The 15,177-nt window shown below is 36.5% G+C and overlaps 1 protein-coding gene across 3 annotated transcripts in view; it reads left to right on the top strand.

Moving 5' to 3' along the window:
• The window catches only part of LOC131062800 (vacuolar protein-sorting-associated protein 37 homolog 1), a 112,960-nt gene extending 99,163 nt beyond the window's left edge, over positions 1-13,797 (top strand). For 2 of the 3 annotated variants that reach the window (XM_057996541.2, XM_057996540.2), the window contains 2 exons: positions 9,800-9,917; positions 10,039-10,814. In XM_057996541.2, coding sequence (XP_057852524.2) covers positions 9,800-9,917; positions 10,039-10,202 — 282 coding nt within the window. In that variant the 3' untranslated portion in view covers positions 10,203-10,814. Of the gene's footprint in view, positions 1-9,799; positions 9,918-10,038; positions 10,815-13,575 lie in introns of those variants that run through there. The other variant, XM_059210966.1, reaches the window with a different exon arrangement.
• The last annotated feature ends 1,380 nt before the right edge of the window (positions 13,798-15,177 follow it).

Genomic DNA, 15,177 nt, shown 5'->3' with positions numbered 1-15,177 from the left:
TAAAGCCTCTGATTGCTGAAGATATCGCAAAAAGGATCAATCAGGATGACTTCAAGGTTCTTCGTTGTAGGGTCTCTACGTGTGGATAAGCACCAGTGGTCGTTGTGAATGCTGTTTCTTCAAGGGGCCTTACGTTTTCGATCTGCAGGAACAGGATTTTCCTAAAGCTAACAAGTTCTCAAAAAAGATCAAAAGATAGGGTTTGCAAGAGATGAATTCTAATCTAATCCTAAGAATGACTCAATGTAGGCTAGACTTGGTAAGATTCTACCAATTTCAGTATTGCCAAGGAATTACAACTCTATTGGAATTGATGCGATCTTCTAAGGTGATTAGTGATTTTTCAAATCATCAAGAATTATAGATACTACCATAAAGATACATATCAATAGTTCAATAATGACCGAAGGTTCAAGCAATCTAAATATCTCCAGTTGACCACGCAAGGCGTCCTCACAATCAGTAAGAAGCTAGTGGTTTGGAACGTGGATCTCACCAAAGATCAAGCACAACACTTAGTCCTTCAAACTTAAATACTACTTCGACTGAGAATGATTCAAGAAAATAAACAACCATGAAGATAGCCACAAGAATTGCAATAAAACACCATAACTTCAATATTTTATTGATCTCAAAGCTAAAATAGACAACAATTGTTTGAAATTCTTTCTTCAATACTCAATCTTGCAACAAAATAACTTTCTTCTCTCCAAAAGCTCTAACTATCTATCTCCTTAATATCTGATCTCTAATCTTCTAATTTCTAATTGACAAAATGAAAATGAGTGAGGGTATATATAGCATCCTCAATTACAATGAACGACCCAGATCAAAAGAAGATCAACGGCTGAGATTTTGACACCTAAACCCTAATTAGGGTTTGTTACACAAAGCCCCCTTTTAGTTGAACATTATTAAATGCATAGCCAAATATTTAATTGGCACAAAAATCGAGGGAACATAAACCAATGAAAATTAAGATGCCACATCATTTTATAACAACCTCTCTTCTAGAACCTTATTCCCCTTCCAATGTTCTTTCTTAGCATATGCAACGAATCTGGACACAATTCCTTCAATCTCAGCAATAGGAATCTCAGGAAGATTCCTCATTCGCTCCTCCAAGTGGATAACCTGATCAAAGGCCTTGAGAAGAGTAGCTTCCCATCCAGGTTCGAGCTCTTTGATCTTCTCAATCGGGAGCATAGTAGTGAACATTAGATCCCGTTGCTCATCTGTGATGACATTCTCATCTTTGCAAAAGATGACCTTGACTCTTTCTTCCAACTCTTGAAGGTCCACATCTGTCTCATCTTCGATCCTCCTGCCAAGAATGGTACACAACACTTCAAACACCTTATCCTGAATTGGATGGATGACACCCTCAACTTGATTGCATTTGGTGCTGATGTCCTCGAAAAGAACCTCTTTCATCTGGAGTAGAGTTGACCACTGAAGTAAATTATGAGCTCCTCCATCCATTATCTTTTCTTGTGCTAGGATCTTTCTTGGTGTTTGCCTGATTACTTGCAGAACATGAATGATAACATCTCTAGTGTGAGCGAAAGCGGCTACAGTTATCATTAGGTTGTGGACGATCTTAAGGACCTGGATAGCTCGATGGATTGTCTGCATCATTCTTGTTGTAAATTCAACGGCTACCGTGTGGGATTTGTCAATCCAAGAGCTCATAAGCTGAACCAAGCTCTTGACTCTTTCTGCCTCGCCAACTGATTCAAGGGGAAGTTCTTGCACATAAGACACTGCTGGATCCCGACGTCCCAGGGGCTGATTGAGATGGCTAAAGTAACCTCTCCAAGCACCAACTTCTCTCTCAAGCTTTCTATTCTTTTTCATTTCTTCCTTAAGCTTGTCTTTAAGTGTTTCAAATGAATCGGTTGCCTCATCCAGTGCCTGTTCAGCAGTGAGTGGACCAAGCTCAAATGTTTCTACATCATACTCTTCTGCAAGAATTTCACCTTCATACTTGTCCACTACTAGTGTAGCTATCTGCAACTTCCTAGATCCTGCCTCATCTGTGATCATCTTGGACATCTTGGTGGCCTTCTTCTTCTCCGTTACTTGAGAATTTCCTATAAGGCTCTCTAAGTCAATCACATCCTCTTCATCCTCAATTACGATCACCCTTGTTAATCTCTCTTTTAAGCAATCCGGAATGGCGGATCTTGTCTCTCTAACTTGTATTTCTTTAAGCAATGGTTCGTCTTCTCGGAGAGGAGATGTTACTTAATCATCATTCTTCTCTTCATGTAGCTCATCGACTTGGGGAGATTGACTTGATGAATGCTGAGGTGCCTGCCCCTTTTCAGGTTTATCATTCTGTACCATCGACTCCATAGATTCATCAACCTCAGGCATCGTCTTCTCTTGTCCTTCAACTTGGCTTGTCCTTTTTTCATGTCGAGAAGATGTGCCTGATGAGCGATCTCGATTGGCCTCTTGCTTCTTCTTGGAGGGTTCTCTTTTCTCAGGTCTTTCTTTCCTCTTCGCGCCTCTAGGATGAGAATTGCCTTCACTTGCGCTTGCTCCTCCTTCTTCTGGTCTTTCCTCCAAAGTAAAAGTCATTGGTATGTTCTGTTCTCTTAACTTTTGATGTTGCACATCCACCCATCTGCGAGTACATGACAAAACTGGAGCCATCAAAGCTCTCAAGTCCGAAATCTCAGGCTCGTTTCAATCTATCTTCACTGCTTTGTCTTCTCTGTCATAGGATGACTGGAGATGTCTGCCACTGTCCTGAGCTTGATCGGCTACTCTGTAAACTTTGCATTTCCTGATGAAATCTAAAGGTAATCTGGATTGCATCTTTCTTTTCACTTCTAAATCACTTGAGAGATTCATCCAAAAGTCCTCTACCTGAAATTCGTGCTTGTACTTCCTACCAGCTGTCTCTTCCATATAACCATGAGGATCAAAATTCTCCCTCGAGGCAAAGAACGTAAATGAATATAAAGCCAATTCCTTCTCTGCATCATCCAAGGTTTGAGTATTAGGACATACCTCAACTGAATTCCCCAATATGATGGGCACGGGAATTCCATTTCCATGCCTGTGTCTGAATGCCTTTGCATAAGCTGCCAACTGTCTAGTCACCTCAAGTAGCACTATCCTGTCTGTCGGATACCTTGGCAACATGTAGGGAGGTGAAGGACACCCATGAACTCTGATATATGTAAACTTTTGAAACTGGATGAACCAAGCACCATACCTCTTCACAAGCTCTTGTGCATCCAGAGATAGTCGATTGTGAATCCCACCTTGCAATATCCTAGTGACGTTTATTGTGAAGGTGTCATTGACCAACTTGTAGTCACCTCTAGGAGGATGATGCAAATGAAGATAAGAGTCACAAACTCTCACTTCCTCGGGTCCTCTTCCGATCACTCCTCTGTGAGGTAGCCCTGCATATTCGAAACTCCTGATCAAGGCATATATGACGTATGAGCTCATGTGGAATGATTTGGTAGGCTTTAGTCTTCTCAACTGCACATCCAGGCAATGGCTAATAATCCTAGCCCAATGAATTGTTCCTTTTCCTTGGACTATCACTTGGATGAAGTAGAACATCCACTTTTCGAAGTGGAAGGCCTGAGGAGCACCTGTAACTCGATTAAGCAAAGTTATCAAATCTCTGTACTCCTCCTAGAAGTCGATACTATGTGGTGTGTTGGGAATCTTGCTTAGGCGAGGACGACTTTTGAGTAACCAATTCTTATTGATGATATTCAAGCAAGTGTCGAGATCATCTTCATACATTGACCTGGCTCCTTCTAGGCTTTTGTAAATCATATCTTTATGCTCTGGAAGATGGAGAGCCTCACTTATAGCCTCCTTTGAAAGGTAAGCCAAAGTGTTCCCTTCCTTGGATACGATCGATCTCGATTGTGAGTCATAATGGCGGGCACACTCGATCACCAGCTCATGACACTGGACTGCTGGAGGGAAACCGGCCGCCTTGATGATGCCACTTTCAATTATTCTCTTTGCGATAGGTGATGGCTTGCCAATGTAAGGGACCTCGCGAAATTTCTTCACACTGAAGTTTCCCAAGTTGGTATCTCCAATATTGCTCCACTTGGACACGATCCTAGTCTCCAATTCTTCATTCCTCTGATCTTTCTTCATGAGAGCTGGACGACTAGTAGATGCTCCTGCCTTTGGAGTCGCCATCTTGACACCTACACAACATTTCATAATGAGTAATATATTTTGAAATGTAGAAAGGAAGATAAAAGATATTAATTAGGAAACTTCATGATAAATCTTGAGTTATCATTTCCTAATTAACAACGTCAAACTTAGAATTTTCAAAACAAAGCTCGAAATTCGAATCCTCAACCATGGTGCTAAGGTGATTACGCCATACCTCCACTTGAGTACTAACTCTAAGAAATGATGCAAAAATAGGTGAATTCTGCTAGGCAAAATGTAGATCAAAGCTCTCCCTTGAATAGAATGCGCCTCCTTTAGCCTTCACAAGAATCAACTCCACCACCTTCTAGCCTCCAACACTTGAGATAAATTCGCTCCAAATAGACCGGATTTCGCACCTTCTTCTTGCTCTCCAAATTCGCACTTGAAGTAGTGAGTGAATGATTTGGATAATGAAAAACACCTCCAATATATAGAGCGCTCACCACCTTGCTCCCCCTAGGCTGACTTGTCAAAATAGGCCTAAAAAATAAATAAAATTGCAAAAAGGAGAGGCCGACTTGATAAAATAATAAAAATAAGCCCTCAAGTGCTCCATTTTTAATTTTAATTTCACAAAAATTAATTTTAAACGCCTTTATAATAAAAATTCGATTTTTTTGAGGCTCAAAATTAATTTATTAAATGTCAATGTGTCTTTTATTAAATGCCAATTTAATTTAATTTTTTCAAATATTTCGAAGTTAGCAATTTAGCATCTAATGCAATTTTGGAGGATATCAACGCTCAAATATGGTAAAAATAAAAAATGCTACCAACTTCGCCCTGGACCCTTGGAGAGGGTCAGGAGCGAACTTTCAATTTAGGCCTTGCATTCCTCATTTTTCTTGCTCAAAATTTCATCTAGGCATTAAAATGGCACCTTTAATTGGAGTCTTGAGTTTAATTTCACTTGATCTCTAGGAGGGAAGTGCAGTAGGACCCTTTTCGCCTTGGACCCTTGGAGAGGGACAGGAGCGCCTTTTCACTTTTGCTCTCAATCCTTCATCCTTTAATTGCCAACTCTCAATGTGGGGTAAGTGATGATCTCTTTCATCCATTCCATACATGCTCAATTTGCTTTCGCAAGGCAAAATAGGTGTTCTAAAGATTTTCGCCTTGGGCCTCTAGTGAAGGACAAGAGCGATTTTAGCAATTTAGGCTATGATTATCAAATTTTGAAGTCGAATCTTTGTTCATCACGTTTTGGAGGACCTTTCTAACTTAGCACAACCTTGCCTTAGCGCGATCTTGAAGGGGAAGTTGTTGATTTTGAAAAAATCGCCCTGGACCTTCAGTAAGGGACAGGAGCGCTTTTGAGTCCTTTGTACAAATTCTTGATCACTTCAATCTCAAATTACCCTCAAGGCATAGAACATCATTCTCCACTCCCTTTTGAGTCTTGGAAACAAAAATATCATCTCGAAATGCCAGGAAAATGGGCACTCTTGGAAACTTCGCCCTGGACCCTTGGTGAGGGACAGGAGCGAATTTGCAAATTGTCATCAAAATTTGTAATCCTAGTATCTCAATTCCGCCTCAAGGCATTTTAAACATCATTTCAAACTTGCGCCTTGGCTTAGATTTGTCCAAACTTGGAGAGAAGGGCTGGATGTTAGGTTTTTTGCCCTGGGCCTTCAGTGAGGGACAGGAGCGATTTTGTAATTTCAAGCTTATCCATCCTTCGTTAGCTCTCCAAATTATCTTCAACGGGCAAAACACACCTTCCATTCATTTCAATCACAAAACTTGTTTTGTCCTTGTCAGAAAATTGCACTTTTAGAATCTAGCTCCGGGCCTTCAGTGAGGGTCAGGAGCGCCTTTTGTTTTTTGGGTTGATTTCCTCCTTTGTTGACCACTCAAATTATATTCAACGGATAGAACATGCTTTTCTTGATCTCTTCCAATCATAAAATCACCTTGATCCTGCAAGAACAATGCAAATTTGAAAATCAAGCTCCGGACCTTCAGTGAGGGTCAGGAGCGAACTCTGCCTTCTAGGCCAAAATGCTTCACCTTTCATCATGAAATGTCTTGGCTAGGGAAGATTTCATCTTGCTTCACGTTATGAATAAAAGTAATGTGTATATAAAGAATTTCGCTCTGGACCCTTGGTGAGGGACAGGAGCGAAATTACCCTTCTTGGGCAAAACTCCATCATTTCATTATCTTCAATCAAGTCTGGATGCTTTATCATGCTCATTTTGTCCTCCACCACGCCTTTGATATCTCAATTTGACCAAACAAGGTCAGGAATGTCTCAAATAAGTTTTTTCGCCTTGGATCCTTAGTGAGGGACAGGAGCGAATTTGATGATTCCAATAAGATTCTTCATCATCCCAAGCTAAAACACCTTCAGGCGGGTGGAGAAAGTCACTTGTTTTCCATTCATGCTCAACACTTGGCCTATTTTCACTGCAAGATGAGGGAAATCAAAATTTCGCCCTGGGCCCTCAGCAAGGGACAGGAGTGATTTTTCCTTTAACCTTCAAAATTCATCATTTCATGCCTTCAAATCTTCAAAAGCATCAAAAACCACGTCCAATCATCTCTCCTAGAGACCCTGCACAAAACAAATTAGAAAAGTCAGTGACAAATATGCCTTAAATAACATTTTCGCCCTGGAACCTCAGCAAGGGACAGGAGCGATTTTATCCTTTCTGGCTAATCCATCCAAAATTTAAATCTCCAATCACTTCACAAGGCAGAGTTAGGTCATTTTCAAGGCCAGGAACCAGTTAGCAAGCCTATCAAAAACAAGGAATTGCACTTAGAATGAATTTCGCCCTGGGCCCTCAGCAAGGGACAGGAGCGATTTCTCTGTTTCAGGCATCATCTTACCTCCAAAAATTTGATCAAAATTTACCTAGGCAAGAACACACAATTTCACCTTCAAAATGCTAACACTTAGACAAAATTTGGATTTTACCCCAAAAACCCTGAATCTAGACTTAACCAGAGACCTATTTGACTCTCCTGACAGGCTTACCTCACTTCAATCGTCTCAACTCTAGGAAGGACGCTTAACAACTTTCAAAATTTGACTGGACTCAGCTTGAAAAACACCCAGAAGAAACACCTAAGGTTTAGCCCTAGCCCAGACAGACCACTCACTCACTCAAAACCCTAAAAGCAGAGAGAAGAACAGGCAAAACAAAAGTGAAAAAGAGGGGGTCCCCATTCTAATGGGGCGATGTGTGAAATGGTCACAACAGGTACCACCAACCATGCACTACAATATTAATATGACATGAAAATACACATTAAAGACGCAACACTGTCTTTCATGCCTCCATATCTACTTTGCAACAAAATTTGATTATGAACACTGGTCTATAGTAATGCAATTCCATAATGGTGCAGCTACAACAATTCTCAAGCCCTGAAATGAAGCTGCCTTTGCAAACAATCAGCTATCTGCAAACTCACCTCCCTCATTTTCCATGCAAAATAGCTCTTTCAATTTGCAAAACATATTCAAAACATTCTTGGGTTTTATTCTCCTCTCCTTAAGCTTTCCAAAACGTTTTAAATTTTTGTTAAGTATTGAGAGAGAAATTACAATTTTACTGAACTGATAGTAAAAGGAATTTTTGGAGGCCCAACTCTGCTCTGATACTATGAAAGAATTTCTGGCAGAATAATATAAGTTTATAAGATTTTATAAATGGAAGTGCTTCTATATTCCATACACCTTTCATTCAATGAGCTATTACATATTTATAAGCTATCACATTTTATAAGATTCTCATATCCTATTTTATTGGAAACCTCCTATAATAACTCTCTTTTCATAGATGAGTTGTTCCAACTTCCAACAACTCAAATCCCTATGAACAGTTGTATATTAACCTACACATCATATTCTAACAATAATATTAAGTTGTTTTTGAACAACTTGATAGGTAACCTAAATAGCCATGTGAGGACTAACATAACTGATAATTTCCTAACAATTGGCACATGTTCTCCTGCTTCTTTCTATCATGGCAACACTTGCTTGTTTTGTGGTTCTCTGTTGGTTCTTCATGTCATCTTGTTGTCCTCTGAACTTTGGCTAAGGCTAGGTGGCATTTGTGTGTATGTACTTTTCTTTCTTATGCCAATTAGATGTTATTTTGGGGCTTCAAGGAACCCATCTTGGTGTGGGAAAGTTTCTGATCACCTATGAACCTCTATTTTTTTCTGCCCTAATTTCTTGTGGTTGACATGGAAGCTTCATTTCATAACTTTAATTTTGGCAGATTTTAAGTCAGAGTTAGAGGTTGTGGTGATATTAAAGTTGAAAAGGTGGGATTTCTAGTCTGGTGTTCCATTGGCCATCCTATGGATTTGGGTGCTTCTCAGTCTATTGTGGTTGGCTCTGGTGGATCCTAGTGGAGAGCGTCAAGGAGTTTCTGTTGGTGAATGAAGGTATGCCTAGTCTATGATCTGCTAAGGGTTCCCAAGCCTCATTGTTGGAGGTACAAGTTTAAGCTCTTCAGAATGAAATGCAGGCCAAGAATCAGGAGCTCCAGGTTCTTTCCTCCTTCTGTTATGGTCTATGAATTGTTGTGAAAATGTTGTTGGTGTCTCATAGAAACAGAACCCTGGGTGGCAGTTGCTTTTATACTGCTTTTTATATCCAGTGATGTGCTGGTTTATGGCAGGAAAAGACAGGGGGTCATCCATAGTGTATGCTTTGAATTCTACGCTAATTTTGGTGGTGGTGGTAATCCAGCTCCTAAACAAGTGGCAATGGTTGCACAAGGGTGGAATGTGATGTTCGGTGTATTGGCAGTTTTGGTGGATGTTGGTGGCGGGAGGCCAGGGGCTTCCCAAGTTTTAGCTTCTATGAATTGTTTGAAGATATAATTTTTTTTGTTTATGCTTTTCTGGTTGTCCTCTCCTGTATTGTTCAGGGTTTTTTATGCTTTACTTCTGCTGTTTCGGCCTACTGTATGCATTTTGTAGTTATGCTTGTCCTCTTCAGACTATTGTTTGAAGTAATTTGATATTTAAAAATTAGGGCCCTAATAGATCACTCTCTATTAGTATCAGAAAACATTTATTAATAAGTATTTATACTATATAACTAACACTGGCATAGATATTTATCAATAACTATAAATATTATATAATTTACACTGGCATGGATATTTTAAATACTTCGATATAAAAGATTTCAAGACATATCAATCTTGAGGCACATATATTGAATTCATTCACATAGTTTAGATGGGCATCTTCAGATTGATGTCTCTCTGCATCCTGTAGATATATGCATTTAAGATAACAATGCTAGTATAGTTGGAAAAGGTTTTTATATTTTGAATATCATGTTCAAGGTTATAATTTTCATGCTTCAAAGAGTTTCTATGTATGCAGCTCTTGATAATCTATACATATTCTTTATACAATTTAATCAAAATTTAGTGAGTCTCCATAAAACATTTGGCATTTGTTATACATGCTAACTGGAACTAGACTACATCTAGATAATTGTCACAAAGTGTAAATGCTATAGAATATTCTACTCACCAACTGGAAGTCAAAGAGGCACACCAAACAATTACATTAATTTTGTGGAATACTGCTGTGAATGCAGTGTGCGATTATAAGGACCACTGAGTTGGCAGTTGCCGAGGAAAAGTTCTCTGAGCTTGAGAAGCAAGGACAGGAGCTTGCTAGCCTTTCGCCTGTGGTTCTTCTAGAAAAGCTTGGAGGCAAGTTCTGATATAACCTTTTTAATCTTTTAGGTGGGATAACGTTATCACTGTCTTAGGACTGAAGTAAAAATTGTAGTCTCTGGCTTGCATTCTGACTTTAAAAATATTACTTTTGCAGATGCTGCTAATATAATTGATGAAGAATCAGAAAATCTTCAGCATCTCATCATGTCTGGTGAAATTGAATTATCTGATTTTATTCAGAACTACAAAAAGATGCGCAGAGTCTATCACACACGGACGTTACTTCGTTTAGCAGCTATGGCATCTATTTCTGCTTGATTAAGCTGTCACTGAACTGCAAAATGGCATAATGCTGATCCAGAAGTTGAGGGTGTATCCTTCCGCATATTATTGAAAGCATTTCCAGAGGAATTTCCTTTAACAATGCAAGCTGGAAGGATTGGTGTGCCCTGGTGCAGAAAATTCTTTCATATTTGAGTGGGTAAGGCTTATTTGTAAAAAAAATTGTGGTTATAATTTCTGAAGCAAGCATTGAAGTGGAGCTCTGGACTTGAATTGTTGCTCCAGGTGTTGTTCGCCATTATTCTGTATTCTGTACAATATGTTTAATTGATACAAATCTATCCTTCCTGCTGTACAGACTGCAGTTGCACATGAACATTTACAAATTTCAAGGCATTTTCTGTGATACAAATTGCAAGGCCTGAGTGGTTTTGGGGATATCTAACCTGACATAAGTTTTAAATGATGGTGATAGTTGTTGGCAAGCTTGTGTACATAATTGAATTTGTTTTCATAAAGGTTGGACACCGTTGCCAATTTAGAAGATGACTAACCAGTTCCAGTTTTCCTGGATCTGTGATTCGTCTCCTTTGCCCCTTTTGAGTAATGAACGTGTGAATTTAGCAGTCTGCTTTACTTATTCGCTAAGCAATGTTTGTCATGAAGTGTTGAGTATTGCATATTGAATGATTAAGAGTCATGGTGATTTTTCTACCAGTGGTGTTAACTGATTACAAGAAATTCAAATAAAAATGTCTCTAGGATATTTTGTTGAAATACACTTTTCAGTACATCATGTACATTGACTAGCTACATCCTTTCTTATTTTACACAATTTTCTGTCATTGTTGATCTCATTAGATTTTGTCTGCCAATAAATTCAGTGCTTGTGTAGGCTCCCTCGTAGAAGGATTTGAGGATTGGAGTAAAATGCTAATATGTAGCATGAATTTGATCACAGGGATGCTCCTGGTCAGCAAATAAAAGAGATCGAAAAGTTGGTTAGTTTTGTAAGTATAAATTAGTTATTGAAAATTTGTTTACCATGGATGCTGTAATGGTACTTTCCCCCTATGATTAATTAAGTATTTGCAGCGGATTAAATAAATCAAATATTAAGTTAAACCTAATGTAATTAACCTTTTACCTAATATACATAATTTAAAAGAAAGGTGTTTAATTTATTATTTACTATGAAGTGTTTACACAATATTTTAATAAAGTTTCATAAGTAATTATTCAAGGTAATGATAAACTAATCACTCAAAACATTTATAGAATAATTATACTACAGATGAACCTTTATAAACATGAATGTACATCAATAATCAGTAATAAAACATTGTGATAATAATTTGCAGCAGTGAAACATTAGGGCAATGATTATATGAAATTGATTAATACATATCTGTAAATCACGGAGACGATGCTTTTCTGCAGGCAAAGGATTAGTTATAGGTATAGGGTTTCTAGGCAAGGGAGCACTCCAAGAGGACAGGGTTCTTACACAGAACCCCACATGCCTTCACGACATGATATAAACATGGTTCTTACACAGAACCTCACATGCCTTCACGACATGAAATAAACATGGTTCTTACACAGAACCCCACATGCCTTCACGACATGAAATAAACACAACCCTGGCCAAGACACTCCCGGATGTACGCTGTACCTCGAGTTGGACACACACTGTATGCCCCTTTTCCAATGCCCAATGCCCAACCACCAGACCCTTAACTATCATCTCTCTTGTGCTCCTTTAAATTAATCCTTCTCTGTATTATTCTTCCTATATCCCCTCCATACCTCCAATCTCTATTAATTTAAATAATACCAATGGTGGTTACAAAAGTCACACCCTTTCATTATAATAATATTTTTTAATTACTTTGATTTATATATTCCTTTATTAAAAATTCTTTCACGGGAAAAAGTCTCATAACATTTTCTCCCCCTATAACTTAGCTATTGTCCTCAATAGCAAGAGATGCATCTGCATCACAACTCAAAGAAAAACACATAATTAATAATTGAAGAAATAGATATTGAACATATTTTTTTTTCATAATATTTCTAGTTTTTTCTTTTTAACTTCATCTATATATATTTTTCCTTCTTTAAATCCATAGATATTCTTCTATTCTAGCTAAATTAACAAGTAATTACAAGGGGGTCACTTTGCCAATCAAAATTATGACAATAACACACATATATCTCTTCTATCAAAATTTTATAGTTCAATGAATTGCTTTTATTCCATTTGTTTAAGGTCATATATTTCAACTTCATCAATTTTCTCTCATATGACTCATTCTTTTAACATATACATTTTAATAAATTTGTATGTAACATAGAATTTATAAACTTTAATGTCTTAACATAACATTTAACTAGTGAATGGCATGTGCATCCTATACTGTGTAATGGCTCATCATTGAATAACATATAATCTATATATTCAAAATGTAGTCAAAGTTGATAATCATGCATTCCGGTCTACATGAGTATCCTCTTTTACTATAAATCTAGTATAAATGTAAACTTTTCAAGTAATTCTCTTATAAAATACAGGACATGCACAATGTTATTGGGTTGATCAAGTCCAATAACATGGTACAATAGATAAAGATAGTATTAAATATATTACTAACATTTTAAAAGAAAACCCATGATACATTATGAACACTCGAATTTTGAACCCCACTTCACATTAAAATAAAAGAAAAACAAATTAATTTAAAGGCCATCTCTCTCCCTGTAAGGTAACATGTCCACATGTTTAAGGCTAAGAGGAACATTTTAGTTCCAAATCTTTTAAGTCATTGTATTATTTAAGTAACATATTCTAGTAGCTTAGTAATTTACCAATTTTAAAAATGATCTCAGGACCTATGGGTTATAGGCCCACAATGTAACATTATTTATACCTTATCTAAAATAAGAGGGTTCAATTCTCAATATATGGAGCATCTATTAAGAAAATGCAATTTCTAATTTCAAAGTGGCTAGGATGAATACTTACTTAGCTATTTATACTTTCATAACTTTTACCATGTGTGCTTTATCCATGTCTCCAAGTTCTTAAACACTTTATATACAAGAAAATTAGGGGGGGATATATATGCCATGAATATTCCTTTGATGGGTTATACTTTTGGAATGGTAGATTCCTATTCACTATTATACAAAAGGAAGTTAAATCAACTTTTTTGAATTGTAAGATCTTTTCATTGGCTGGACTCTCATTTCACATTTTCACTTAGTCAATTTTTTATCATCTATCTCTTTTACAAGTTTCGAATTAAACATTGTTGTTTTTATTTGTATTCTTAAATATTTTCCATATTCATAGGTATATCAATATGAAAGAAAAATATTACTGATAAAATTCTCACTTTGTTACAAGGGTTTTAGGGATTTTTGGAAGCTCCACGAATTACATTGTTCCAGTAAAGGTGGACGAGAATTTTGGAGTGACGTGATTAGTGTATCTTATAAATTTATGAATAAAATCCATTGTGTATTTTATTCAATCTTTCACATGCTTAATTCGCCAAGTTTCATAAAATTCAACACAACATGGTCAAGTAAGAAGTCAATTTCATTTATGTGATAATGATCTTTCTTCTCTATATAACTGATGTAAATACTTATATAGCAACAAATGATGATGCAATAATATTGGAGAAGATGGATTTAGAGAATCAAATTGGTAAACTGATGCTAGAGTTATCTTGTAACCATGATTATGAAATTGGCGATGCAAAAACTCGTGACTCATTCACAAATTCGTACAAGACTGATTCCATATAGTTTTTCCTACTTAGAACCTGACCGCTAGTACATGGTTGTTATCAGTAAGCACTAGATTATTTATTGTAACTATGACTGGTTGCAAAAAAAATAAAAAGTTATTGGGGTTGCTCCAAACCAGTAGTTGATGCACTATATCCCATGAATTTGTTATGGAAAACTTAGGATTGATCAGCATCATTTTAACGCTTTCTCACAATTTGACTACCAGCTATATATTTCATGACTTCTACATGCCAAACAAGAAAATTCCAAGCAACAGTAATATAGAAGTTGGTCTGAAATTCACCACCTATCAAATATCAATTTAGTGGATAGTTTAGTATTGAGTAATTGGTTATGTCAAATACTTATTATAGGATTTAGAGTAATAACCCTAATGTTGAAGTAAATTTATCCCTGATATAAAGTAGAAATTAAGCGATTGACTATTGTTTATACTAGGGATTTAAATTAGTCACAACAACGATTTCTTGCAAAATTAAATGTGCAAGGTCATATATTTTCTAAATCATTTGATTTATAAAGGCTTAGAAATCCTCTTATGAGAATTTAGGTAATGTAATCGTCAAATTGTTGTAAATTTATCACCAAGGTAATTATTTGATGTTCTCCTTAAATTTATAACAAAAGCGGAGAGTCAATTTACCATCCTAATAAAACCCTTCGAGATTCTAAATTTATTAGATGGTTATATAGGTAATTTTTTTGTTAAAGATATATTAACTCTATTATTTATGTTCTTACTTCCCTTTAGATTGATTTCCCCTATGATTAATTAAGTATTTGCAGCGGATTAAATAAATCAAATATTAAGTTAAACCTAATGTAATTAATCTTTTACCTAATATACATAATTTAAAAGAAAGGTGTTTAATTTATTATTTACTATGAAGTGTTTACACAATATTTTAATAAAGTTTCAGAAGTAATTATTCAAGGTAATGATAAACTAATCACTTATAAATATTATATTATTTTATATTAAATGAACCTTCAAAACATTTATAGAATAATTATACTAAAGATGAACCTTTATAAACATGAATGTACATCAATAATCAGTAATAAAACATTGTGATAATAATTTGCAGCAGTGAAACATTAGGGCAATGATTATATGAAATTGATTATTATGTATCTGTAAATCACGGAGACGATGTTTTCTTGCAGGCAAAGGATTAGTTATAGGTAT

The sequence above is a fragment of the Cryptomeria japonica genome, chromosome 9, assembly GCF_030272615.1.
Source record: "Cryptomeria japonica chromosome 9, Sugi_1.0, whole genome shotgun sequence".
Taxonomy (NCBI): domain Eukaryota; kingdom Viridiplantae; phylum Streptophyta; class Pinopsida; order Cupressales; family Cupressaceae; genus Cryptomeria; species Cryptomeria japonica.
This window is presented reverse-complemented; position numbering and strand designations above follow the sequence as displayed.